This window comes from Mus musculus, chromosome 12, assembly GCF_000001635.26.
Source record: "Mus musculus strain C57BL/6J chromosome 12, GRCm38.p6 C57BL/6J".
In the NCBI taxonomy this organism is placed as follows: Eukaryota; Metazoa; Chordata; class Mammalia; order Rodentia; family Muridae; genus Mus; species Mus musculus.
This window is the reverse complement of record NC_000078.6, coordinates 54,910,433-54,936,085: the sequence shown is the minus strand read 5'-3', so window position 1 is coordinate 54,936,085 and position 25,653 is coordinate 54,910,433. Positions and strand designations below refer to the sequence as shown.

The 25,653-nt window shown below is 41.1% G+C and overlaps 1 protein-coding gene across 5 annotated transcripts in view; it reads left to right on the top strand.

Annotated features, from left to right (window-relative positions):
• Nucleotides 1–25,653, top strand: part of Baz1a (bromodomain adjacent to zinc finger domain 1A) — a 121,383-nt gene that overhangs the window by 78,286 nt on the left and 17,444 nt on the right. For 2 of the 5 annotated variants that reach the window (NM_013815.2, XM_006515670.3), the window contains exons 8-20: nucleotides 505–604; nucleotides 1,180–1,346; nucleotides 5,739–5,834; nucleotides 6,421–6,559; nucleotides 8,376–8,522; nucleotides 12,606–12,701; nucleotides 12,822–13,046; nucleotides 13,478–13,643; nucleotides 14,941–15,048; nucleotides 17,524–17,648; nucleotides 19,019–19,618; nucleotides 23,346–23,509; nucleotides 24,625–24,776. In NM_013815.2, coding sequence (NP_038843.2) covers nucleotides 505–604; nucleotides 1,180–1,346; nucleotides 5,739–5,834; nucleotides 6,421–6,559; nucleotides 8,376–8,522; nucleotides 12,606–12,701; nucleotides 12,822–13,046; nucleotides 13,478–13,643; nucleotides 14,941–15,048; nucleotides 17,524–17,648; nucleotides 19,019–19,618; nucleotides 23,346–23,509; nucleotides 24,625–24,776 — 2,285 coding nt within the window. Of the gene's footprint in view, nucleotides 1–504; nucleotides 605–1,179; nucleotides 1,347–5,738; nucleotides 5,835–6,420; nucleotides 6,560–8,375; nucleotides 8,523–12,605; nucleotides 12,702–12,821; nucleotides 13,047–13,477; nucleotides 13,644–14,940; nucleotides 15,049–17,523; nucleotides 17,649–19,018; nucleotides 19,619–23,345; nucleotides 23,510–24,624; nucleotides 24,777–25,653 lie in introns of those variants that run through there. The other 3 variants (XM_030246646.1, XM_006515671.4, XM_030246647.1) reach the window with 3 other exon arrangements.

Genomic DNA, 25,653 nt, shown 5'->3' with positions numbered 1-25,653 from the left:
TGCTCAATATTGACCACAAAAAAAATCCTGACATGTTTTTCATATTTGATGTTTATATCATCTGGATTATAAAGTAATCTTGAGGATTTATTGTTTTTCTAATGTATAATTTTTGTTGCTCTTGATATAGTACCAGAGTATTGGATGTTTTTCTAATTTATTTATGTAAGTGTGGAGGTTGGCTCATACTCTACATATCACTATGATTAGAATTACTAATTTATCCATCCATTTATATTTAGAATTCACTTTAATATTTACAAAAAGCTGTAATTGGTGTGGGTTTTACTGGTTTTCTGTTGTTCTGGGCATTTGAACCCAGGGCTTCAAGGTACTTATGTACATCTTGGTATTCTAGTACTGACCAATGATTGCAGTCTTGGTGAGAGCTTTTGATGTTTTTGGGCTGTTTTGTTTTGTTTTTTCCTTACTAAGAAAACTTGACAAATCATCAGTTTATGTAGTTTGTGGTTTAGCGCTTTAGTTTCTTCATTTATTTTTTAGGAAGACAGCATTGCTAGTAAGCAGACTGCTGCAAGATATCGGAACAAAGCTATTAAAGAAAGAGACAAACTTCTGAAACAGGAAGAAATGAGGGCACTGGGTGAGTTTTAACATTCTCTCCAAACACTATTTAAGGATAAAAAAACATTATTTCTCTGGGCCCAAATGAGGAATATTTCTGAATGATAGATACATCTGCCATTTTTTTTTTCTGAATGGCCCTTATTCACTTAAGTATATCATTCCCTAGTAGATTGCTTCATGCTAGATTGAGCTAAAGTTCTTTCCAGGGTTTAAAAGCTGTCAGAGGCATGGCATCTGAGCTGTGTCTGAGGCCTTCACTGACCCTGCCTCCCAGCTTGAGTGCATCTGAATCTCGTTCACAGGTGGGATTCTAGATTAACACATTACCATTGTGAGGATGCGACGACCTCACATCCTAACAAGAAGAGTACTTAATTATCATTTTTGTATGTTTTAGTGTCTTTGGTTTTAAAGGCAGGATATGTTTGTCCTAATGTGGGTGGCTTACTGTTTAATCAGTTACCTGCTAGCCCCTTAAGAATGTGTGAGTCTCTGCTAATCTCATTCAACCCAAACTATTTTAGAGCCGTTTTTGTTAGACTTATTTTGTTTTTGTCAGCGTGTAGTTTTCAGTTTGACCTTTCTCCACAGCTTTCGAAAAGGCTAAACTAAAACGAGAAAGAGCGGATGCTTTGGAAGCAAGAAAAAGAGAAAAGGAGGATAAAGAGAAAAAAAGGGAGGAACTGAAGAAAATGGTAGAGGAAGAGCGACTAAAGAAAAAAGAAGAAAAAGAGAGACTTAAAATAGAAAGAGAAAAGGTATTCAGTATATTAATATGTATAAATATAGCTGTGATTCAAGAGCACTGGCTACTCTTCCTACGACCCACATGGCAGGCAGCTCACAACCATCTATAACTTCAGCTCCAGGGAATCTGTCACCCTCTTCTGACTCCACAAGCATCAGACATGCATGTGGTGCCAAGACATACACACAGGCAAAACATCCATACGCATTAAATAAATGAATCTTTTTTTAAAGATTTATTTATTTTATTTATATGAGTACACTGTAGCTGTCAGACACACCAGAAGAAGACATCAGTTCCTATTACAGAGGGTTGTGAGCTACCATGTGGTTGCTGGGAATTGAACTCTTCTTCTTCATGATTTATTTGTTTTCATTTGATGTGTGTTTGTGTTTTCCCTGTATATGTCTGTGTGAGACATATCTGATCCTCTGAAACTAGACATACAGACACTTGTGAGCCGCCAAGTTTAATCAAGTTACCTGCTAGTCCCTCAAGAATTCGTGACTCTACTAATCTCATTTAACCTAAATTATTTTAGAGCCTCTTTTGTTGTTGTTGTTGTTGTTGCTTTTATTTTTGTTTCATTTTGTTTTTAATTCTTTTTTTAATAAGATATTCTCTTTATTTACATTTCAAATGTTATCCCCTTTTCTAGTTTCCCCTCTGAAAATCCCCTATCCCCTCCCACCCTTCCCCTGCTCCCCAACCCACCCACTCCTATTCCTGGTCCTGGCATTCTCCTATACTGGGGCATAGAGCCTTCACAGAACCAAGGGCCTCTCCTCCCATTGATGACCGACAAGGCCATCCTCTGCTACATATACAGCTAGAGCCACAAGTTCCACCATGTGTTTTCTTTGATTGGTGGTATAGTTCCCAGGAGCTCTGGGGGTACTGGTTAGTTCACATTGATGTTTCTCTTATGGGGCTTCAGACTCCTTCAGCTCCCTGGGTACTTTCTCTAGCTCCTTCATTGGGGACCTTGTGCTCTGTCCAATGGATGACTGTGAGCATCCACTTCTGTATTTGCCAGGCACTGGCAGAGCCTCACAGGAGACAGCTATATCAGGCTCCTTCCTGTCAGCAGGATCCCGTTGGCATCTGCCTAGTGTCTGGGTTTGGTGTTTGTTTATGGATGGATCCCCAAGTGGTGCAGTCTCTGGATGGTCGTTGCTTCAGGCTCTGCTCTGAACTTTGTCTCTGTAACTCCTTCCATGGGTATTTTGTTCCCCCTTCTAAAAACGATTCTATTGAGTATTTTTGCGTTGATATTCATAAGGGAAACTGGTCTGAAGTTTTCTTTCTTTGTTGGATCTTTTTGTGGTTTAGGTATCAGAGTAGTTGTGGTATCAAAGAACAAATTGGGTAGAGTACCTTCTGTTTCTATTTTCTATTTTTGTTTTTTGTTTTCTTTTTCCTTTTTTTTTCTGTTTCTATTTTGTGGAAGAGTTTGAGGAGTATTGGAATTAGGTCTTCTTTGAAGGTCTGATATAACTCTGCACTAAACCCATCTGGTCCTGGGTGCTTTTTGGTTGGGAGACTATTGACTGTTTCTATTTCTTTAGGGGATATGGGACTGTTTAGATCATTAATCTGATCCTGATTTAACCTTGCTTGGTACCTGGTATCTCTCTAGAAAATTGTCCATTTCATCCAGGTTTTCCAGTTTTGTTGAGTATAGCTTTTTGAGGTAGGATCTGATGATGTTTTGGATTTCCTCAGGTTCTGTTGTTATGTATCTCTTTTCATTTTTGATTTTGTTAATTAGGATGCTGTCCCTGTGCCCTCTACTTAGTCTGGCTAGGGGTTTATCTATCTTGTTGATTTTCTCAAAAGAACCAGCTCCTGTTTTGGTTGATTATTTGTATAGTTCTTTTTTTTCCACTTGGTTGATTTCAGCCATGAGTTTGATTATTTCCTGCCATCTATTCTTCTTGAGTGAGTTTGCTTCCTTTTGTTGTAGCTTTTAGGTGTGCTGTCAAGTTGCTAGTGTATGCTCCCTACAGCTTCTTTTTGGAGGCACTCAGAGCTATGAGTTTTCCTCTACTCTTTGATTGTGTCCCATAAATTTGGGTATGTTGTGGCTTCATTTTCATTAAACTCTTAAAAAGTCTTTAATTTCTTTATTTCTTCCTTGACCAAGTTATCACTGAGTAGAGTGTTGTTCAGCTTCCACATGTATGTGGGTTTTCTATTATTTATGTTATTGAAGATCAGCCTTAGTCCGTGGTGATCTGATAGGGTGTGTGGGATTATTTCTATATTTTTGTATCTGCTGAGGCCTCTTAAGTGACCGATTATATGGTCAATTTTGGAGACGGTACTATGAGGTGCTGAGAAGAAGGTATAACCTTTTGTTTTAGGATAAAATGTTCTGTAGATATCTGTTAGATCCATTTGTTTCAAACCTTCTGTTAGTTTCACTGTGTCTCTGTTTAATTTCTGTTTCTAGGATTTGATGAGAGTGGGGTGTTGAAGTCTCCCACTATTAATGTGTGAGGTGCAATGTGTGTTTTGAGTTTTAGCAAAGTTTCTCTAATGAATGTGGCTGTTCTTGCATTTGGAGCATAGATGTTCAGAATTGAGAGTTCATCTCGGTAAATCCACTGAATCATCTCTCCAATCCTGTTTAGTGATTCAGGACTCCTGAGAGTCCAGCTTTCTCTGTGATCCTGTGATTCCAGGATCCTGTGATTCCAGGATCCTATGAACCTGAGATTCTGGGTGTGTAAGAATTCTTGGCAGTCAAGCTTCCTTTGAGACCCTGAGATCCTGGTGTGATCAAGCTTCTGGGATCCTGGAACACTAAGATCCTGGACGTGTTACAGCGCTTGGAAGTGGTGTCTCCTCTAGGGACCGTGGGGCTATCTGCTGTGTTTGAAACCAAGGTATACCAGCGCCAATCAGAAGGAACCCAGGCCGCTGGTCAGGCAAGGCTCCTGTGTCCTTGCTCCTGCTGTCACGGGCCTGTCAAGATTGGTTTGGAATAGATGTTGTGTTCCACTTACCAGTAATCCTAAGATCCTGGGTGTGCTAGGGCACCTGTGGTGTGGAGAGTCCTCCAGGGACCAGGGGATGGTCTGCCAAGTTCGCGCCCAAGGTGGCCTGGAGCTGACGCCGACCAGAAGGGCAAGCGCCTTTTTCTTTTTTTTTTAGATTTTTTTTTTTTTTTTTTTTTTTTTGACGCTAGGAATTGAACCCAGGTCTTCTGAAAGAGCAGCCACTGCCCTTAACTCTCAGGTGTTTCTCCAGCCCCGTACTTGTTTTCTTTTTGGTTCTTTGTGAGTTTTGGGTTTTTTGCTTTTGTTTTTCCCTCTTTTATGCTTTTGATTTTATTTTTTGAGACAGGTTTTCTCTGTGTAGCCTTGGCTGTCCTGGAACTCACTTTGTAGACTCATTCTGTAGGCTGCTCACAGAGATCTTCCTGCCAAGTGCTGGGTGCCCAGAACACTTTCTGGTTTGGTTTTGTTTTTTTAAAGATTCATTTATTTTATGTATATGAGTGCACTGTAGCTGTCTTCAGACACACCAGAAGAGGGCATCAGATCCCATTACAGATGGTTGTGAGCCACCATGTGGTTGCTGGGAATTGAACTCAGGACCTCTGGAAGAGCAGTCAGTGTTCTTCACCACTGAGCCATCACACCAGCCCCCACTTTCTGTTTTTACAGAGCTCTTGATCTTGGTTCCTATAACTCATGTTGTGCTATTCACAATTCTGACTCCAATTCCAGGGAATCTGATGCTCTGTTCTGACCTATTTGGGCACTGTGCACATGAGATATATACACAAACATGCAGGCACATGCACATCTTTTTTTTTTTAATTTTTTAAAAGTTACAAGGTAGAAAATGATTAAAGACACTGATAGTAGTCTCTACATCCCCCCACACACACACATTCATAGACCATACACACCCAAAAATAAAATAAATAATACTTTGATTCATTTATTTTTAGTCTTCATTCTTGACCTTAAAAACTAAAAACAGGACTGGAGAGATGATTCAGTGGATTGAGGGTTTTGGCTACTCTCGGAGAGGACCCAGGTTTGATTCCCAGCACCCAAATGGCAGCTCACAATCATCTTCATGAAACCCTAGTCCAGGGTGGGGGGGGTGTTTGTTTTTAATTGCGATGGGTTTTGTGTAAAATGGTCCCACATTTGCTCTGTAGCCAAGGATGACCTTGAATTCTTGCCAGTGCCTTTCAGGTCCTAGAATTACGAGTGTGTGCCACCATGCCTCATTTTACACCGTGTCGAGGATCTAACTGGACTGTTGGGCAAGGACTGGACTAGCTGAGCTGCCTAGCCCCAGTGTTTATTAACAGTTTTTGGGTAATGTTGACATTGATGGGTAAATTGCTTCTAATAATTTTTATAACCTTTCTTACTAGGAAAGAGAAAAATTACGTGAAGAAAAGCGAAAATATATGGAATACTTAAAGCAGTGGAGTAAACCCAGAGAAGATATGGAATGTGATGACCTTAAGGTATGAACATGCAGTGCTTGACACAGATGTATTTAATGTGTCCTATGTGGCTTTGCTGATAGAATCGTTGTCTGGGCTGGGCATGGTAACACATGCATTTACTCCAGCAAGTGGTAGGTAGAGACAGGAGGATGGACCTCTTGTGAGTTTGAGGCCATCCTAGTCTACATACTAAGACCCTATCTCAAGAAAAAAATTGGGGTGGGGTTGGGTTTGTTTGTTTTGGCAGTGAGAATGGTGCAGACCAGGCAGCCTGGAGCTCCCATTCATCTTTGTCACTGTTCTGAGTGCTGAGACTGCAAGTCTATAGTGCACACCTAGCTGAAGAGTTTGTGATAGAAGTGCATCTTCCTCATTTAACTGAAAGGAAACAGCCAGCTATATAGACGGTTTTCTTAACTTTCCAGCGTTGCATTGTTACTGTAGTAGAGGTTGCTCTGCCAAAATCATTGTGATACCTCGAAACCATAACTGCTGTGTGCATTTAGCTTTATTTGGATTAAAAGAATAAAGATTTCATTTATTCTGGAAGTAATCTAAAAGTATCTAAACCTTTAGACATTACATGTACTGTGTAACCTTGCAGGAACTTCCAGAGCCCACGCCAGTGAAAACTAGACTCCCTCCTGAAGTCTTCGGCGATGCGCTGATGGTTCTGGAGTTCCTTAATGCATTTGGGGAACTTTTTGACCTTCAAGATGAGTTTCCTGAGGGAGTAACCTTAGGCAAGTACTCAAGTTACCTGTTTACTCTGACAAAATGTATTACTTGATTTCTAGCTGTCTCTATTGCTGTGATAAACACCATGACCCAAAGTAACTTGGTGGGGTGGTGAGGGTGGGGTGGGGAGGTGAGGGTGGGGGCTTACTTTACTTGCACTTCCACACCAGCCCATCCTCAAAGAAAGTGAGGGCAGGAATCTGGAGGCAGGAGCTGGAGCAGAGGCCTTGGGGAAGTGCTTTTTACTGTCTTGCTCATCTTGTATTCTCACAGTATCCAGGACCACATGCCTGTGGTGGCATCACTCCCAGTGGTCTGTACGCTCCCTCATCAGCCATTAATCAAGAAAGGGCCCTCTAGACATAGCTACAGGCCATGTTAAGGAAGCATTCTTTCAACTAAGATTACCTCTTCCCTGATAGGTCTAGTTTTGTGTCAAGTAAACAAAAATAACCTGCATACTAAAGATGTACAGGAAACACACACACGTATGTTCCATGAAAGTAGGTGGGTACAATATAGAGCCAGAAAAGGGTCAGTTAGAGAGAGGAGAAAGGGAGATAATCAGGGATGGTGGACAGGAGAAGTGCAAACGCACAGTTATATATGTGCATGAAAATGTCATTAAGAAACACAGTCTTGTATGTTTACTAAATAAATTAGTGAAAAAAAATAATAAACATAAAAATAAATGTGTTTTTTTTTTTAAAGTAAGTGGCCTCACAGTTCTGTAAGGTCATTGGACATCTCCTAGGAATCTCCCATATGATTGCAGTCAAAGAGTGGCTAGACCTGACATCAGATGAAGGTGTGACTGGCTCGCTGTTTAAGATGGCTTTTCACGCATATGTTTCAGTCCTCTCCATGTGACCTCCCACTAGGAAACAGAAACTGTTACTGTTAGGCTTGGAACTGGGACATCCTTACCTTTGCCATGGGCCCCCTTAAGAACAGTTATAGACAGACACACTTCTTGAGTGAGGAATACCATGTGAGAGTTTACAGACAAGTAGTTTCCACTTCTAATTTATAACTAATTTACATGTGGGTTTACAAACTTAATATAGACATTTATAATAGAATCTAATATAAGGAGAAATTTGAATCAAGTTTTAAATTTTTATCCAAAAAAAAATTTGTTTACGCTGCATGTAGAAGCCTCTGAGACAGATTTCATTGCCCTTCTTATTTAATAAGAGAGTATATCAACCCATAGGGCTCTGAGATCAGTAGTGTCTCCTTATGGAAGAAATAATAATACCTTATGAATCAAGAGCATCTAAACAATCTTATTTAGGTAAACATTTTAATGTCTACAGTGTTAGGATTAAAAACTAATAATGATGGTTACCTTTGCTGGGCACTGTGTGGTAAGCACAGCCCACAGAGCTCTCATCAACAGTGGAACGATAATAATCAATTGTGTGTTTTAGGGGGGTTTTGTTTATTTATTTTGACTTTTGAGACAGAATATTACTATGTAGCTCTGGCTGACTCAGAATTTGTGATGTAAGCTGGTACAACAATCTGCCTTCATCACCAGTCCCTGTAAAATTATATTTTTAATGTAGCTAAACTTGTGCCTCAATGTTAAATTTAGATGTTATATTTTGACTGACTTTAGTGCACTGACTTTTTTTTTTATGTGTTGAAATCCTAATTGATCTTGGTTTAGATAAGGCGTGGACCTACTTCCATAAACAGGCACTTGAGAGAACAGCCTCACAGGCTCATGTTGATTAAATGTTTATTATTTTCCAATGGCGTTGTTTCTTCAGTCATGACAGAACTTTAAATTCCTTTTAAACGTTTTATTCGCAGAAGTGTTAGAGGAAGCTCTTGTAGGAAATGACAGTGAAGGCCCACTGTGTGAATTGCTTTTTTTCTTCCTGACTGCAATCTTCCAGGCGATGGCTGAAGAAGAGGAGGAAGTAGCCAAAGAGCAGATAACTGATGCTGACACCAAAGGTCAGAGTTCAACACCATTGCTGATTGAGCTAGCAGCTATATAGTAAAACTGGGTTTTGATGGATTATTTCATAACTTTTCTTTTGCAGTTAGAAAATATAGGTGGTGTTTAGTTTACCTGATGTTAAGTTCCATTATGCTAACAGCATATTACCAGATACCTGTAAAAACTTCCTATTGGTGTGACCTGTTTCTGACAGCCTTTGAAACATTTCCTGTTGTTTCTTTATCTTTTCCCTTGTGATTTAGAAGCATCTCACTGTCTGGTATTTGCAATGCCAAGAAATTCTGCTAAATAGCCTTTTCCCTCGGCCCTTCATGGGGAAAACTCAAATTCTTATTACTACTTTCAACTGAAATACTACTGCTGATTTTATTGTAGATCTGACACGTTTTACACTAACATTTAGGATTTTTTTTTAATCTGGATAGATTGATTTAGAAATTTTGTTCTTTAAATTATTATCCAAGGTCAGTATAACAATATGTTAACATAGCAAAAATTTCTTGGAGAACCCTTTAGAAAACTTCTACAATTATGTTCACTGTCTTTCAAGCACTGGTCAAGGCCCAGCCATCTAACCCACTTCGTTCTCTGATGTGCCTTTCCTTTCACACTTTGTTAATAAACTATTTCTCTGTCTGTCATTTAAAAATTGTGTGTGGATATGCTTACCACCCCCAGCACCTCATAAAAGTGGGCATGGGCGAGCACACCATGATCCCAGCCTTGGGAGGCAGAGGCAGGAAGGTCAGAAGCTCAAGGCCTTCCTCAGCAGTATACTAGTTCAGGTCCAACCCGAGACTTCTCACGGTTGTGTTTACCTCCTGTAGTCAGGTGAGAGGTTGGGCATTTATAAGTTATTGATGTTTTTGTGGACTAGGAGCTTGATTAAATAATGCTTTGGTCTGTTATGTAAAAACCTTCGTAAGGAAATCACGCTGGGAGATGTCTCAGCAGCAGAGTGCTGGGACACAAAGGTGGAATTTCTCCAGTCTGCTAGTTTTGAGTTCTGTGCCTAGTTCCTGGATCAATGGGATTAATAAATCTGCATCTAATGCTGTCTGCCTTCTGATCTTATGGACTGGGTTGAAGTGAAATGTATTCTCCAGCTTAAGTGCCCATCACCATAGGTTAAATATCAAGGTTGTCTTAGCAACATGACTGCCCCATTTTCATCAAATGAAAGCCTTATTCATATAACCATTGTGTTGTGTTAGCCAATAACACTATAGAATTATTGGTAAAGTTACGACATAACTTAAGACATTTAGCTGTGTTTAGTTCCACATTTAAAACAGGTTAAGATTGCCATTTTGAAAGCTCTAGTGCGAAAAGAAAAGTGGGTCCAACAAGATAGCTCAGCAAAAGCAAACACTTACTGTGCAGTCCTGGTGACCAGCATTGGGTCCCTAGAGCCCACAGTATAAGCAGAACCAATGTCTGAGGCATTGTCCTCTGGCCTCTACAGCTGTGTCTGCACACACACAGGCACATAGAGAGCATGTAATAATAAGTACAAAGGAAAAATTAGAACAATCTCAAATATAAAAATACAAAGTCAGTCTCTGCATAAAGGCTTGCTAAGCATTAAGGTTATATATGGTTCAGTGATGGCAACTACGGCAGAATAACTTTTTTTTTCACATCTCAATAACAGAAAAGTTTTCAAAAGTCTTATAAACAGTGACATAGAATTGATTTTTTTTTAAACTTCTACTTTGACTGGATTTATTTTCTATGCAAAGAAACATATATAGCTAATAAGGTGATGGACCACAAATTTAGGCAATCTGAACTATAAACCACATAATGATTATAATTATCTCAAAATAGGAAAATAGGTAACAAAGTTAAAAAGCTAATTATTTGTCTTCTTAGCATTGCCCATATCTAATTTCATTAGCCCTTTGTATCTCTGTTTTGTAGCAAATCTAAGAAATGTTGTCAGTTTTAAAAGTCTTGTATTCCACCAGTTATTCCTGCCTTTTTCTTGGTGCTGCTGCTAGTTTGAGATAGGATCTCTCCATGAAGGACATGAGCATCTTCCTTAAATGGAACAGTTTTGAGCCTTTTCCCCCCCTGGGATATCATTACTGAATGTTGTATGTCCCTCTTTATACATTAAAATGATGTAATAAAGCCACTCTTGGTAGCACAGGCCTTTAATCCCACCTCTTGTAATAATAAGGGAGGCAGATACAGGAGGATCCATGAGTTTGAGGTTAGCATGGTCTATATAAAGAGACCCTGTCACAAAACAAAACTGTTTTATACAGTTATATAGGATACAGTTCAGCCATGCTCTCTTGCAAGAAGGGACCCAGGGAATACTGAGAAAATTGTAATTTCCTAGAGTGCCATATGATAGATAATGCAGTTCAAGAATACATATTTTGAGTTGGAGAGATGGGTCAATAGCTATGAGCAGTGGCTGCACTTGCAGAGGACTGTGGTCTGAATCGCAGCACCCACATAGAAGCTAACAACTGTCTTTAACTCCTATTCCAGAGGATCTGATATCCCCTTCTTACCTTCTTCAGCACCTGCACATACATGGTACATACATATGCACTAAGGTGAACACACATGTACAATTTTGTAATGTAAAAGAATAGAGTAGTATTTCAACATGTCATTTTATGTAAGACTAAACAATTATCCTGTTATTGGTTCATTTCTTAAGGCCTCTGTTGCCTTTGTTCTAAAATGGCGATTTCCTCTAGATGGTAGAGGTTGGACATGATACTGTCAGTATACTGAGGAAGAGATCTAGCACACTTGTGTGGCTGGGTCTAGGAGTGTGGGTAGTCATAGTGCATGCTAATATTAAATCTGTTGGGGCTTTATATATAAACTGAAGATGTGAAGTTTTAGGTCTAGTATTTGCCTGTTACTTGAGTTAGGTCTGGTAGGTGTGACTTCAGCATTTACAGTAAATGTAATCAGGTAACTTCTATGTGGTCCTGTTTGTATCTTAGCATCATCAGTGACTGTGGTCAGACTTGACCCCAGAGTTGCCTTTTCCTTGGAAAAGTTACTTTATTCTCTAAGGTTTCTTTTGTCAACCTGGAAATTTTGCTAATTGAATCATGTTAGAGCATTATGGAAGCACAAATCCAGATTAGCCTGAGGTCTTTGCTGGCAGTGCAGGAGAGATAACAAGATGGGTGGACAGAAGTCTCACCTTCTCGCCCATTTTAACATAGGCTTTTCTTATGTTGAGCTTCTAATATTTGAAGAACTTAAAGATTGCTTATCTAGACTCACTCCTTTAGGAAAAATAAAGCCCCGATTAACTGATTTGTCTAAAGAATGTGTACTAGTTACTTGGCAGTGCTAAAACCAGAACCTGACCTGCTGATTAGAATAATTTGTAAACACTGTACTGTAATACAGCCCTGGAGTTGGTTTGTTTGGGTTGTTTCTGGAAAGCAAGAGGGTACAGTTGGCACTTGAGGCTTTTTTATCTGTGTATTACAATTGGGAGGAGTTGTTTATATGTGCCTTATATATTTATACCAGATTTGCTGTGTTGATCTCCTGTAACTTAAACATCTTTCAAAGCTAAAGCTATTCTCTTAGAAATCTCCCTCCTGCTTCTGACTAAAGATTTTGAAAGTGAGGAACTGTTAAAGGAAAGCATGAGTACCTAACCGCAGTGCAGGCCTTAAGGCTCTCCCGGTGACGTGGTGATCATTAAACCCGCCCTGTGACATGGTCCAGTCTTAAGATGTTTAGAAGTCCGGGTAACTTTACTCAATTGTCAAAGTAGACTTTTCAAGTTACATGAAATGAGTGATTTGTTTTTAATTCTAAAATACATTTTGCCATTTTTGGAATATGTAAGTGCATCTTGCTGGTAATTTGTAAATGTTCTTGTGTGCTGTAAGGAAATGTTAGTGTCCGGTCTGTGTTCTAGGATCTGTGGCTTTGGTGGAGACCAAGAGTGTGTGAATAATGCTGTGCTGGGTGTTGGTTCTTCTGAGGTCCATGAATGTTAAGCTGCTTTGTTCATCGTTTTAAAGGGGCGTTCTTCCCGAATATTCTTGCGCTAGAATAAAGTGTTTATTTCCTTAAAGATCTAACAGAGGCTTTGGATGAGGACGCAGACCCCACAAAATCTGCACTGTCTGCAGTTGCAGCCTTGGCCGCTGCATGGCCACAGTTACACCAGGGTATGTGTGGGCTTTGTTTTCTGTTGTTGTTTGGCATTTTATTATAATTTATAAAGGTACATTTACATTGTTGATTATTCATTGTTTTCTAAACAGCTGTTTCATTTTTTAACAATATAGGCTGCAGTTTGAAAAGCTTGGATCTTGATAGCTGCACTCTTTCTGAAATCCTCAGACTGCACATCTTAGCCTCAGGTGCTGATGTGACATCAGCAAATGCAAAGTACAGGTATCAGAAACGAGGAGGATTCGACGCTACGGACGATGCCTGCATGGAGCTTCGGCTGAGCAATCCCAGTCTGGTGAAAAAATTGTCCAGCACTTCTGTATATGATTTGACACCAGGTAAACTACAAGTTGGAATTTTTTTTAACCTGCTTACTTCCTACCCATTTCTTTTATCCAGAAAACTAACAAGTCAACAAGAAACTCCATGCAGAGAAATTAACTCATTAGAGAAATTAAGAAAAAGCCATGCATTATTGTTGTTAGAGTCTTTTGGTTGATTGGTTTGGTTTTGGTTTGTTTGCTTGTTTGTTTTGAGGCAAGGTCTCACTATGTCTCTGACTGTCCTGGAACTCACCGTGTAGACCAAACTGGCCTTAAGCTCACAACGAACTTCCTGCCTCTGCCTCCCAAATGCTGGAAGTAAATGAATGTACCACCATATCTACTACTCCTTGTTCTTTATCAGGCATCTTATCATTGAGTTACAAATTGTCAAACACTGTTCCTTTTTTTCTCATTGATAACACAGAAATTATCCATTTTGGCAGGAGAAAAAATGAAGATACTCCATGCTCTCTGTGGGAAGCTACTGACCCTAGTTTCTACTAGGGATTTCATTGAAGATTATGTTGATGTGTTGCGACAGGCCAAGCAGGAGTTCCGAGAGCTCAAAGCAGAACAGCACCGTAAAGAGAGAGAAGCCACAGCTGCTCGGTAAACATGGCTCACTCTCCCTCTCTCTCTCACTCTGTGTAGAGCTTACGTTCACCACAGGGTCAGCTGCATCTCAGCCACAGCACCAGCTATATTTCTAAATCTATAGATATAGAGTGCAGAGCCAGTTTTCCCAGCGTGGCAGTTTTTTTTTTTTTAATTTATATTTCGAATGCTATCCCAAAAGTCCCCCATACTCTGCCCCCATTCCCCTACCTACCCACTCCCACTTTTTGGCCCTGGTGTTCCCCTGTACTGGGGCATATAAAGTTTGCAAGACCTAGGGGCCTCTCTTCCCAATGACGGCCGACTAGGCCATCTTCTGATACATATGCAGCTAGAGACACGAGCTCCGGGGGTACTGGTTAGTTCATAATGTTGTTCCACCTATAGGGTTGCAGACCCACTTATCCACTTTAGCTCCTTGGGTACTTTCTCTAGCTCCTCCATTAAGGGCCCTGTGTTCCATCTTATAGATGACTGTGAGCATCCACTTCTGTATTTGCCAGGCACTGGCATAGCCTCACAAGAGACAGCTATATCAGGGTCCTTTCAGCAAAATCTTGCTGGTGTATGCAATAGTGTCTGGCTTTGGTGGCTGATTATGGGATGGATCCCGGGTGGGGCAGTCTCTGGATGGTCCATCCTTTCATCTTAGCTCCAAACTTTGTCTCTGTAACTCCTACCATGGGTATTTTGTTCCCTATTCTAAGGAGGAATGAAGTATCCATGCATTGGTCTTCCTTCTTGATTTTCTTGTGTTTTGCAAATTGTATCTTGGGTATTCTAAGTTTCTGGGCTAATATCCACTTATCAGTGAGTGCATATTAAGTGACTTCTTTTGTGATTGGGTTACCTCACTCAGTATGATATCCTCCAGATACATTCATTTGCCCAAGAATTTCATAAATTCATTGTTTTTAATAACTAAGTAGTACTCCGTTGTGTAAATGTACCACATTTTCTGTATCCGTTACTCTGTTGAGGGACATCTGGGTTCTTTCCAGCTTCTGGCTATTATAAATAAGGCTGCTATGAACATAGTGGAGCATGTGTCCTTCTTACCGGTTGGAACATCTTCTGGGTATATGCCCATGAGAGGTATTGCTGGATCTTCCAGTAGTACTATGTCCAATTTTCTGAGCAACTGCCAGACTGATTTCCAGAGTGGTTGTACAAGCTTGTAATCCCACCAGCAATGGACCAGTGTTCCTCTTTCTCCACATCCTTGCCAGCATCTGCACGATGCTCAGTGTAAAGTATCTGTGTGTCAGGTGGACTTTTGTTTGACTTTCAGAATACGTAGAAGGAAGGAAGAAAAACTTAAGGAACAAGAACAGAAAATGAAAGAGAAACAAGAAAAACTGAAGGAGGACGAGCAGAGAAATTCAGCTGCAGTTCCAGGGTATGGTTTGAATTTTACTCCCCATGTGGCTTTACCGATTCACCTCATATACAAAGAAATTTTAGTATAGAAAAAAATCATCACATTACACATAAAGATTAAGAATAAAAGCCAGACACCAGAAACTATAAAGTGCTTTCAAAGTTTAAAAACTTAATTTTCTATGACTATATTTAAAAGCCTATGAAATTTATGTATAGACTCTTAATCAATTATACATGTGTTACTTTTTAGTAATATCACTTGTCTCTTAAAATTCGTGTTGTAAACGGTAACTTTCTACAAAGATTTCAATGGGTCGTGTGTCTTCCCAATCCCCAAGACTAGGTTTCTCTGCGTTGGCCTGGCTGTCCTGGAACTCATTTTGTAGATATGCTGACCTCAAACTACAGACTCCCCTGCCTCTGCCAGGGTTAAAGGTGTTCACTTCCATGCCCACCTCAATATGGTAACTTTAACCTAAGTAGTTAATTTCCTTCTCCCCTCTACAGCCACCACCAGCATAGGTACACTGTTTCGTAGTGCTTCTGAGCCTTACAGAGGAATATGGTTAAATTGGAAGATTGACTTCTGCCATCCTTTTCAAATACCAAGAAACCTCGAACATAAATCTTCCTGCCTCCACTTCCCAAGTATTAAGATTATAGGTACATACAACCACACCTGGCTTAGTATTATTCCTAACAGTAAATGGTAAATTGTAAATAGTAACAAGCTAAATGTTCATCGATTTATGAAAAGTATAAATCGATAAATGTCTTCTGCATGCCTATAGAGAAAAAGACTGGCTGGCTGGCCTTTTGAAATCTCAGAGCCCACCCCCAAGCACACACCTCCTCTCACAAGGACACACCTACTAATCTTTTTCTGAATAGTCTTTTTCATCTAGGGACTAGACATTCAAATATATGAGCCTATGGGCTAATCTCATTCAAACCACTACAGGCAATCTTGTGAATATGCTACAAACATCACTAAATTGTATGTTTTGAAATGGTGATTTTCTCTTTTATAAAAAGAGGTTTACTTATTTACTTATTTATTTATTTATTTATTTATTTATTTATTTAGGTTTTTTTTGAAACTGGATCTTTCTACATAGCTCTGGCTGTCCTGGAACTCACTATATAGACCAGGCTACCCTTGAACTCAGAGATCTGCCTTTCTCTGCCTCCCGAGTGCTCAGATTAAAGACATGATGTTCATAGTATATAGATTGTTGTTTTTTATTTTTGTACTAGGAACCAAACCCAGGCTCTAGAAGGTTTTAGGCTCTTACTGTCTGAATAAACAAACAAGTTATAAAAATAAACATGGAATAAATATCCACGTTTCCCTCTCTTTAATGTAGCCATCACCACCTGGAACTCCTGCTTCAAGTAGGAGCCAAGTGCTAGAATTACAGGCGTATATTGACACTTTTGACTCTTCCATATTTTAAATGTTGTAGTTGTGTGACTGAAGGAAGGGGGTGGAGTTTGTCTTCTCCTTCCACCTGTACATGGATGCTGGGGCTCAGGGCTCGAACTCTGCTGCTCATTGTGTTTAAATAGCAAGCACATTTCCCCTGAGCCATCCTGCCAGCTCTTCTCCCCCTCCCCTCCCTCTTATCTCACCTCCCTCATATGCCTTTTCCCCAGTTTCCTCAGTAAATAAAAATGTGAGCCTGCAAAACTTCACTTTGGATGTAGAAACAAAAATGATAGCATTTTTTTTTTTTATTGTCTGTGAGGCTTGCAGTTTACCCTGACTGGCCTGATACCTCCTGTGAGGCCCAGGCTGACCTCAAACTCAAGGCCTCAGCCTCTAGTGTACTGGAATTACAGGCATGCACCACTACACCCAGTTTAAGTGATAGAATTCCCTCTGAAGTTCATATAATTTTAGTTTAAATTTGAACAACATAACGGAATAACAGATTATGTTTGTTCCACTCACTCACTGTATCTGAAGTACAACTGCTTCTTTCCCTTGGTATTTGTCTTCCTATCTCTCCCTACTCTGAGCTGTTATCAGCAGGTATCCAACCGCTCTCCCCCACCCGACCCCCAACCCCAACCCCCGCCTCTGACCATGGAGTGCAGCTTCTCTGCACCATTCATATTCTCACCTTCACAGTAGCACTTTCTAACCATCTTCCCTTCTCTAAACTTTTCTTCACAGAGCTGCCTCAGCAGTGAAGAGCACTGGTTGCTCTTGCAGAGAGGACCCAGGTTTGGTGACTTACTCCAGTTCTAAGGAGAACCCACTTTTCTAGTCTCCACAGGCACCAGGAGCATATATTGTTCACCCATAGACATGCAGGCAAAACACACACACGTGTAAAATAAATAAATCTAAACTCCTCATTTCCTTCCTTGCTCCTAGGGCCAAGCATGGTTTAACTCTGCCCCTTTTTCTCACCCATACCTTGGATCACTCTTCTTACTTATACTTTCTTGAGATTTTTAGCTCATTCATTCCTTTTCATTTCAGGGAAGAAGAAAGGGAAGATTTTGATACTAGTACTGAGAACAAAAACATAGAGCAGAAAGATCTGGACCCTGATGTGGTTACTGAAGATGAAGATGACCCCGGATCGCATAAAAGGAGCAGAAGAGGTACCTGTCAGCTCACTGACAGCAGGGTTCTTTCTGCTTCATGGCTAGGTCTTGATTCAGCTCTATTCAAGTCAGCCGTGAACTCGCTGTGTAGCTAGGACTGACCTTGAACACCTGATTCTCCTGCCTATACTGCTGAGTGGTGAATTATAGGATTGGGATTATAGGTGTATGCCACCATGTCTGTCTGTATGGTGTCTTAAAAATCTGCCTTGATGAGTTGTAAAGATTCTAAAGTGCTTTATTCACAAGTCATTGAAGAGAGACAATATTCTTTTTCATGAGTCCTTTTCATGTTCTCCTTCCCCTTCTTTCCTTGTTCAAGTTTATTTGAAACAAGATTTCATGTAGCATAGTCTGGCCTTGAACATTAAATTCATAATATAGCCAAGAATGGCCGTGAAGTCCTAATCCTCTTGCCTCTACCTCCCAAGTGCTAGGACTATAGATCCCCACTATGCCTATCACACATCAGTGTCTCCTAACTTCAACTGCAGTGTTGGGAAGGGGGACAGATTGAGACAGGATCTCAACTTGTAGCCCTGGCTGGCTTGGAGCTCACTATGTAGACTATGTCTTACTTGCCTCTGCCTCTTAAATAACTTCAAATTTTATTTGTTTTCTAAGATTTATTTTTTATTGTATGTGCATTGGTATCTTGCCTGTGTGCATGAATATATGAGGGTGCCAGATCCCCTGGAACTGACCTCCATGTAGGTGCTGGGAATTGAAGCTGGGTCTTCTAGAAGGGTCAATGCTCTGAACTGCTGAGTCACCTTTCTGGCCCCTAGCAAGTTTTACTAAGTCTGTTTTGACTAGTTTTTACTCTCTATTGTATGAAAGCAATGTGCAGGCCTGTGCACAATGATCTCTCATTGTGTCTTCACACAACTTGCTCTCTGCTTGCCAGAGAGGAGGGGACCTAGTAGTCCTGTTCTTAGGATACCAAACCTGCTCAGTTAAGGCCCCAGCTTCAGATACCGTCACAGTAAAACATGGTTCAGTTTGTAACACAATAAGTCCTGGTTAGCTTTGCATTTCATATTTATTTCTTTTTTGCATTTTGTTTTTATTTTTTGAGACGGGGTTTCTCTGTGTAGCCCCCCCTGTCCTGGAACTCACTTGGTAGAACAGAGATGCAGAGATTTGCCTGTCTTATATTTCTTTAGTGAATATTGAAAATATAATAAGGCTGGATATGATGGCAGAGGCCTTTCAGAGCTAAAGGCAGGTGCATCTCTGTGTGCTCCAGGGCATCCGAGTCTACTACTACTACTACTATAATGGGACCCTGTCTCAAACAATAGCAACAAAAACAAAGAAATAAAATAAATAAAAGAGCAATAACAATACATTTTATTTCAACGTAGGGAAAGTGGGACAAACTGCAGTTAAGCAATGTATAAAGCAAGAAGAGATGAACTACTGTATAAAGCAGGAGCCTCTGAGTGCCGACGCAGAGGAAGCTTTGAGGCAGGAGCAGCAGCAGAAAGAGAAAGAACTCCTAGACAAGATTCAGAGTGCCATCGCCTGTACTAACATCTTCCCTCTGGGGCGCGACCGCCTGTACAGGCGCTACTGGATCTTTCCTTCCATTCCTGGTCTGTTCATAGAAGAGGATTATTCAGGTCTTACTGAAGACATGTTGCTGCCTAGGCCTTCATCATTTCACAATAACGCACAGCCTCGCGATCCTCAGGTATCTATTAAAACTGAAGAGTCCTTCCTGTCTGAATCTACCTCCAGCCTCGACCAAGGTCCGTTCGATGACTCTGTGCTGCTGCCAAAACCGGTGCATAAGCCAAATCGGTGGTGCTTTTACAGTTCTTGTGCACAGCTGGACCAGCTCATTGACGCTCTCAACTCCAGAGGACACCGAGAAAGCGCCTTGAAAGAGACCTTGCTACAGGAGAAGAGCAGAATATGCGCACAGCTTGCCCACTTCTCTGAAGAGAAATTCCATTTTTCAGGTAAATGGTTTTTTTTTTTTTTTTTTGAGCCACTGTCTGTCCCTGGCTGTCCTGGAATTGACTGTAGAACAGGCTGATCTTGAACTCACAGAGATCTGTCTGCCTCTGCCTCCTAAGTGTGGGGATTAAAGAGATGTGCCACAATTCCTGGATTAAACCTATTTCAAGCTGAACACATATGTTAAAATAGTTAGCTTTCATCCTGACCTGTTCTTAGTTTGCAAATTAGACAGTCATCATATATTTCTTTATACAGACGAGGGTCTCAAAATGCCTTTGTGTTGTTTGTGTGAGCGGTCTTCTCATTCCTTCACAATGGACTACTACTTGTGTTATTCAGCTTTGCATTATTGTGACAAAGTATCTGCACAGAACAACTTGAGGGCAAACAGCATGAGGCTGGGGGTTGACAGGAGTGAGTGAGCAAGCACCACAGTGGTAGCTCAGAAACAGAAGACCTGCCTCAGCTGGCTTCACCCCTTCCCCTTTTATTCCATGTGGCTCCAATCTGCTTAGACAATGCCACCATTTTGAGGTGGTTCTTACACCCTCTGCTGCTGACTACTGTACATGTGACCAAAGTCCAGAAACCCCCTCACAGACACTCCCAGGGTATCCTTTACTGTACCTCAGTGCCCAGGGCCCAGCAGTTTTGAAGATACTACAGTAAGTGGGATGAATGTTTCGACCGAGTTCCAGCCAGATGCACAAATGGTCTCTGGAGGTCGAGTGGCTGCCAGGGCAGATCAGGCTGACACACTGATGGCAGATAGGAGAAAGAAAAGCAAATCTTGGTGTGAGTTTCAGCAATGAGAGAGAATTTGGGGCATGTTACTGTATCACACTTTATATATTTTCCTTTGTGTTTGTTTCCTTTTTTTTTTTTTTTTTTTTTTTTTGGTTTTTCGAGACAGGGTTTCTCTGTGTAGCCCTGGCTGTCCTGGAACTCACTCTGTAGACCAGGCTGGCCTCTAACTCAGAAATCTGCCTGCCTCTGCCTCCCGAGTGCTGGGATTAAAGACGTGCGCCGCCACGCCTGGCTATGTTTGTTTCTTTTTATTTATTATACTCTCTTACAATACATCCTGACCACTCCCCTCCCTCCACTCCTTTCTTTTTCTCTTGCCTCTTCTCTCCCCCAGATCCATTCCTTCTCAGTTTCCCTTCATAAAAAAAGAGCAGGCCTCCAGGGATATCAACCAAACACAGCATAAGAGGTTGCAATATAAGCTAGACACAAACTTTCGTATCAAGGCTGGATGAGGCAATCCAGTAGGAAGAAAGGGGTCCCAAGAGCAGGGAAAAGAGTCAGAGACACCCCAGTTCCCTCTGTTTGGAGTCCCACAAAAACCCCAAGCTAAACAACCACAACATATGTATAGAAGACCTAGCATAGACCAAGTAGTCTCCATGATTAGTGCTCAGTCTCTGTGAGCCCCCGTGAACCCTGTTTGCTTGATCATATATATGGGCCATGTTCTCCTGGTGTCCTCAACTCCTCTGGTTCCTATAATCCTTTCCCCTCTTTCCTCCGGGCTCCCCAGACTCTACCTAATGTTTGGCTGTGGTTCTCTGCATCTGTTCCCATCGGCTGCCAGAGGAAACTTTCTTTTGTTCTTTTTTTTTTTTTTTAAAAAAAATAAGGTTTCTGTTTCACATGTCTGGCTGACCTGGACCTTGCTGACTTTGAACTCATAGAGTTCAAATCCCCGGCCTCTCCCGAGTGCTAGGATTAAAGGTACCTGTCACTATGCCCAAGGAAGCCTTTCTGATGGCGATTGGGCTAGGCACTAATCTATGAGTATAGCAGAATATCATTAGGAATCATTTCATTGACTTTGGTGGGGCAGACATGTTTGGTTCTTTGACCCTAGGTCTCTGAGCCTAACTTCCAGTTCCTGGCTATCCAGACAGTGTCGGGCATAGATCCGCCTCCTGGGGTGGGCCTTAAGTTTAGACCATATTTATATATTTTCAACAGATCAGACACTCATCAATTGAAAGTATACAATTCGTCAGATGTGGTGATGCACACCTTTAATCCCAGCACTCGGGAGGCAGAGGCAGGCAGATTTCTGAGTTCAAGGCCAGCCTGTTCTACAGAGTGAGTTCCAGGACAGCTAGGGCTATACAGAGAAACCCTGTATTAAAAAAAAAAGAAAAGAAAAGAAAATATACAATTCAGTATGTTCACAAATGGACAGTCATCCCCACAGTACATCTTAAAACATTTTTGTTGCTTCAAACAAGAATCTTTGTGGGCCAGCGAAGTAGCTCATCAGGCTTAAAGTGCTTACCTCATAAGCCTGATGACCTAGGATCAGTGCCCTGAACCCACAGAAAAAGCCAACAGAGGTGTGTGAATTTGTACTGCCACTCCTACAGTTAAGATGGGGATGGGTGGAGACAAGGCAGTCAGCTGGAAGTTTGCATGCATATACATGCACTGTGGGAACACACATACATGTCTCTAACTTTGGACAACCACAAATCTTTCAGTGTCTGTTAAGGTTTCTCTTGATGTTCCTTTTTCTGGGTTTTATTTGGGGCGGGGTAGGGGTGTGGCTTGGATTGGTCTGAGTTTGGTTTTTCCAGACAGGTTCTTATGAATGGAATCATAGCATCTTTTGTGGCTAGCATCATAAGAGTAATGCCACTAATGTTCTCAAAACTTTATTACTTTTTGTGACTAAATAATCTATTTTGTGCATATACTACATTTTATTTATTCACTTATGAACAGATGTTTGATCGAGTTCCACCTTCTGACTATTATAGGAAAAGCTGCTATAAACATTTATATATAAGTTTTTGGGTCGGTGGTTCTTGTTTGTTAAGTATGTACTTAGGAATAAAATTTCTTTGTCTTGTAATAACTTTACTACTCCAGGAACTGGTAGTTTGTTTTCCAAAGCAGCTACACTTATTTTTCCACCCATGGGGCATGAGGGGTCTGGTTTCTCTACTTCCTTATGTTTCTAACTTTCTATATCCGCCATTCTAAGGAGTGGGAAGCCGGCTGGAGAGCATTCACTGGTACACCTTCCTTAACGAAATGCTTATACACATCTTTTGCCTATTTTGTAAATGGATTGTTTGTATTTTTACAGAATTGTAAGAGTTCTTTGTATGTTCTAGATACAAGACTGCGGTGATTAGTTTTATGTCACCTTGGCACAAGTTAAGGTCACCTGGGAAGAAAGACTCTTAATTGAAAAAATGCTTCCATGGGATTAGTCTGTGTAAGGAAGTAGGGCTTCTTGATTGATGATTGGTGGGGAAAGGACCCATCTCACTGGGGGCTTGCCTGGGCAGGCTGTGGCACGCTTGGGCTGGTGGCCATGGACGGTATAAGAGCAGGGTAAGCAAATCAGGAGAGGCAAGCCAAGCAGTTTCTGCTTCAGCTCCTGCCTCCAGGTTCCTTCCATGGGTTCCTGCCCTGACTTCCTTCAGTGATGGACTGTGACTTGAGGGTTGTAAGCTGAAATAAACCCTTCCTTCCCAGGTTGCTGTTGGCCATGGTGTCTATCTCAGCAACAGAAACCCTAAGACAAAGGCCTTTACCAGATTTATGATGATAGCTATTAAGGAGTTACTCAAAATCATGTCATGTCATGTTTTAATGTTTGTAACTATTGAGAATTTGTGGTTATTTCATGTAAATTATGTCAAAATTATGTTATCTTTTAAGGAGAAAATCTTAAAGATATTTGATGGTTATTTTCAGACAAACCTCAGGCTGATAGCAAGCCTGTGTCTTCTCGGGGACGATCTTCTGGTGCATGTGACATATCCCAGATGTCTGCAGAGAGGCAGCTGGAGCTGAGGCTCAGAGACTTTCTCTTGGATATTGAGGACAGAATCTATCAAGGGACACTAGGAGCCATCAAGGTTTGTCCCTTATGTTTATTTATACCTTAGATGCAATATGTAAATATTTCTAAATGGTTTATATTTTCATCTTCCCTAACCAGGTCCTGCTTTCTCTGCTCAGCCTTGTTGGTTGGTTGTCCCCCACTAATAGGACCTCATACATACTACACCACCACTCCAGTAAAGTACATCTCCAGCTGTTGATTTCTCTTTGAGACATGACTACACTAGCTCTGATTGGAGGTTCTGTCTTGGTGATGGACTTGCACCACCATGTCTGTTACATATATGTTATATTCATGCCTTCAGCATCATTTGTCATTTAATTTATACTGTTACCACCTGAAATCATTTCTAAAGGGGCTGGAGATGGCACAGTGTTTCAGAGCACTGACTTCTCATCCAGAGGACCCAGCTTCAATTAGCTTTCTCTGTAACTCCAGTCCCAAGCTGACACTCTCTTCTGGCCACCATGGGAATGGGACACTTAAGTGGTACATAGACTTATATGCAGATGAAACCCTCATACACATACAATTTAACTTAAATTTTTAACAACTGTTTTTATAGCTGGGCATGGTGGCATAGTGCTTCCAATCCCAGCACTCAGTAGGCTGGTGCAGGTGAATCTCTGAATTGAGGGCAACCAGGTCTACAAAGTGAGCTTCAGGACAAGCCTGAGCTATATGAAGAGCGCTTATTTCAACAACAAAACAAAAACATTTGACTATAAAGTAGTGCATAATGGCTCACACTCCTGTTATCCCAGCCCTTTAGAGGTTGAGCAGGAGGACAAGACCAGCTTGGGCCACAGAGTAATACACACACACACACACAAATGTGGTTTTTAAAAATAGACTAAAGTACTAAAGCTTTTCATCTACATATTATATAAATTGCATTACATCATTGAATAACTTTATTTTATTTTCATGTTTTGGACTTTGAGCAGATTCTCTATATAACCCTGGCTTGCCTGCCCATCCTTCTGCCTCCTGGGTGCAGTAACCTTATTTTTTTTTTTTTATGTTTTTTTGATTCCTCTGTTCTAGAATGTGCATGAATTAAATACATAGCTCTTAGGAGTAATGTATTCCATATTTCAGGGTCATTAACTTTAGGTTTCATTACAGGTTACAGACCGACAGGTCTGGAGATCAGCCCTGGAGAATGGGCGATACGAGCTGTTAAGTGAGGAGAGCAAGGAAAATGGAGTGATTAAAACTGTGAATGAGGATGTGGAAGAGATGGAAATGGAACAAGCAAGGGTCATAGTAAGAGACAGGTAAACAGCTTCTGAACTGATCACCAGTCCTGGCTTAGGTTTTGGCTTCTTTTGTTTGGGTTCTTTAAAAAGTGTGCTTAAGGCTGGGTGGTGGTGGCATACGCCTTTAATCCCAGCACTTGGGAGGCAGAGGCAGAGGCAGGCGGATTTCTGAGTTCAAGGCCAGCCTGGTCTACAGAGTGAGTTCCTGGATAGCCAGGGCTACACAGAGAAACCCTGTCTTGGAAAAAACAAACAAACAAACAAACAAAAAAAACAACAAAAAAAGAAAGTGTGCTTAATGTCATTCTGTTATATTATTTGGGGACAGTGTACATGTGTGTGGAAAACAGAAGTCAGTATCTCTCATCCTTCACTAAGGCTCTTCTGAGCTTGGAGGTCACCAATTCAGCCAGACTAGCTGATCAGTGAGCTGCTGCCAGGCCTGCCTTGTGCCGTGTGTGCTGGGGGTCTGAACTGCGGTTCTCCTGCTTACATGGCCGGTGAAAGTCTTGTCTGCAGCACAAGCCTGAGAACCTGAGTCTGTACCCCAGAGCCCATTTAGTGATTACCGTGCCATGTGCCTGCAAACCCAGCCTTCTGTGCAGAAACAGAAATGGGTGCAGAAACTCATAGGCCAGCCTGCCTGGAGTACACAGCAGGACAGAAAACAAGAGGGAGCCAGTTTCAACACAGTGGAAGGAGGGAAGTGACTATCAAAAGTTGTCCTCTGACCTTTACATGTGTGCTGTGGTGTGTGAGAACCCACACTCACACAGTGTACACAAACTCACTCACTAAATAAATGAATCAATTCTGAGGTGGGCTAGCAGATAGCTCAGTCGTGAAACACTTGCTAGCATAGCTGAGGTGCTAGGTTTGATCCCCAGAAACACAC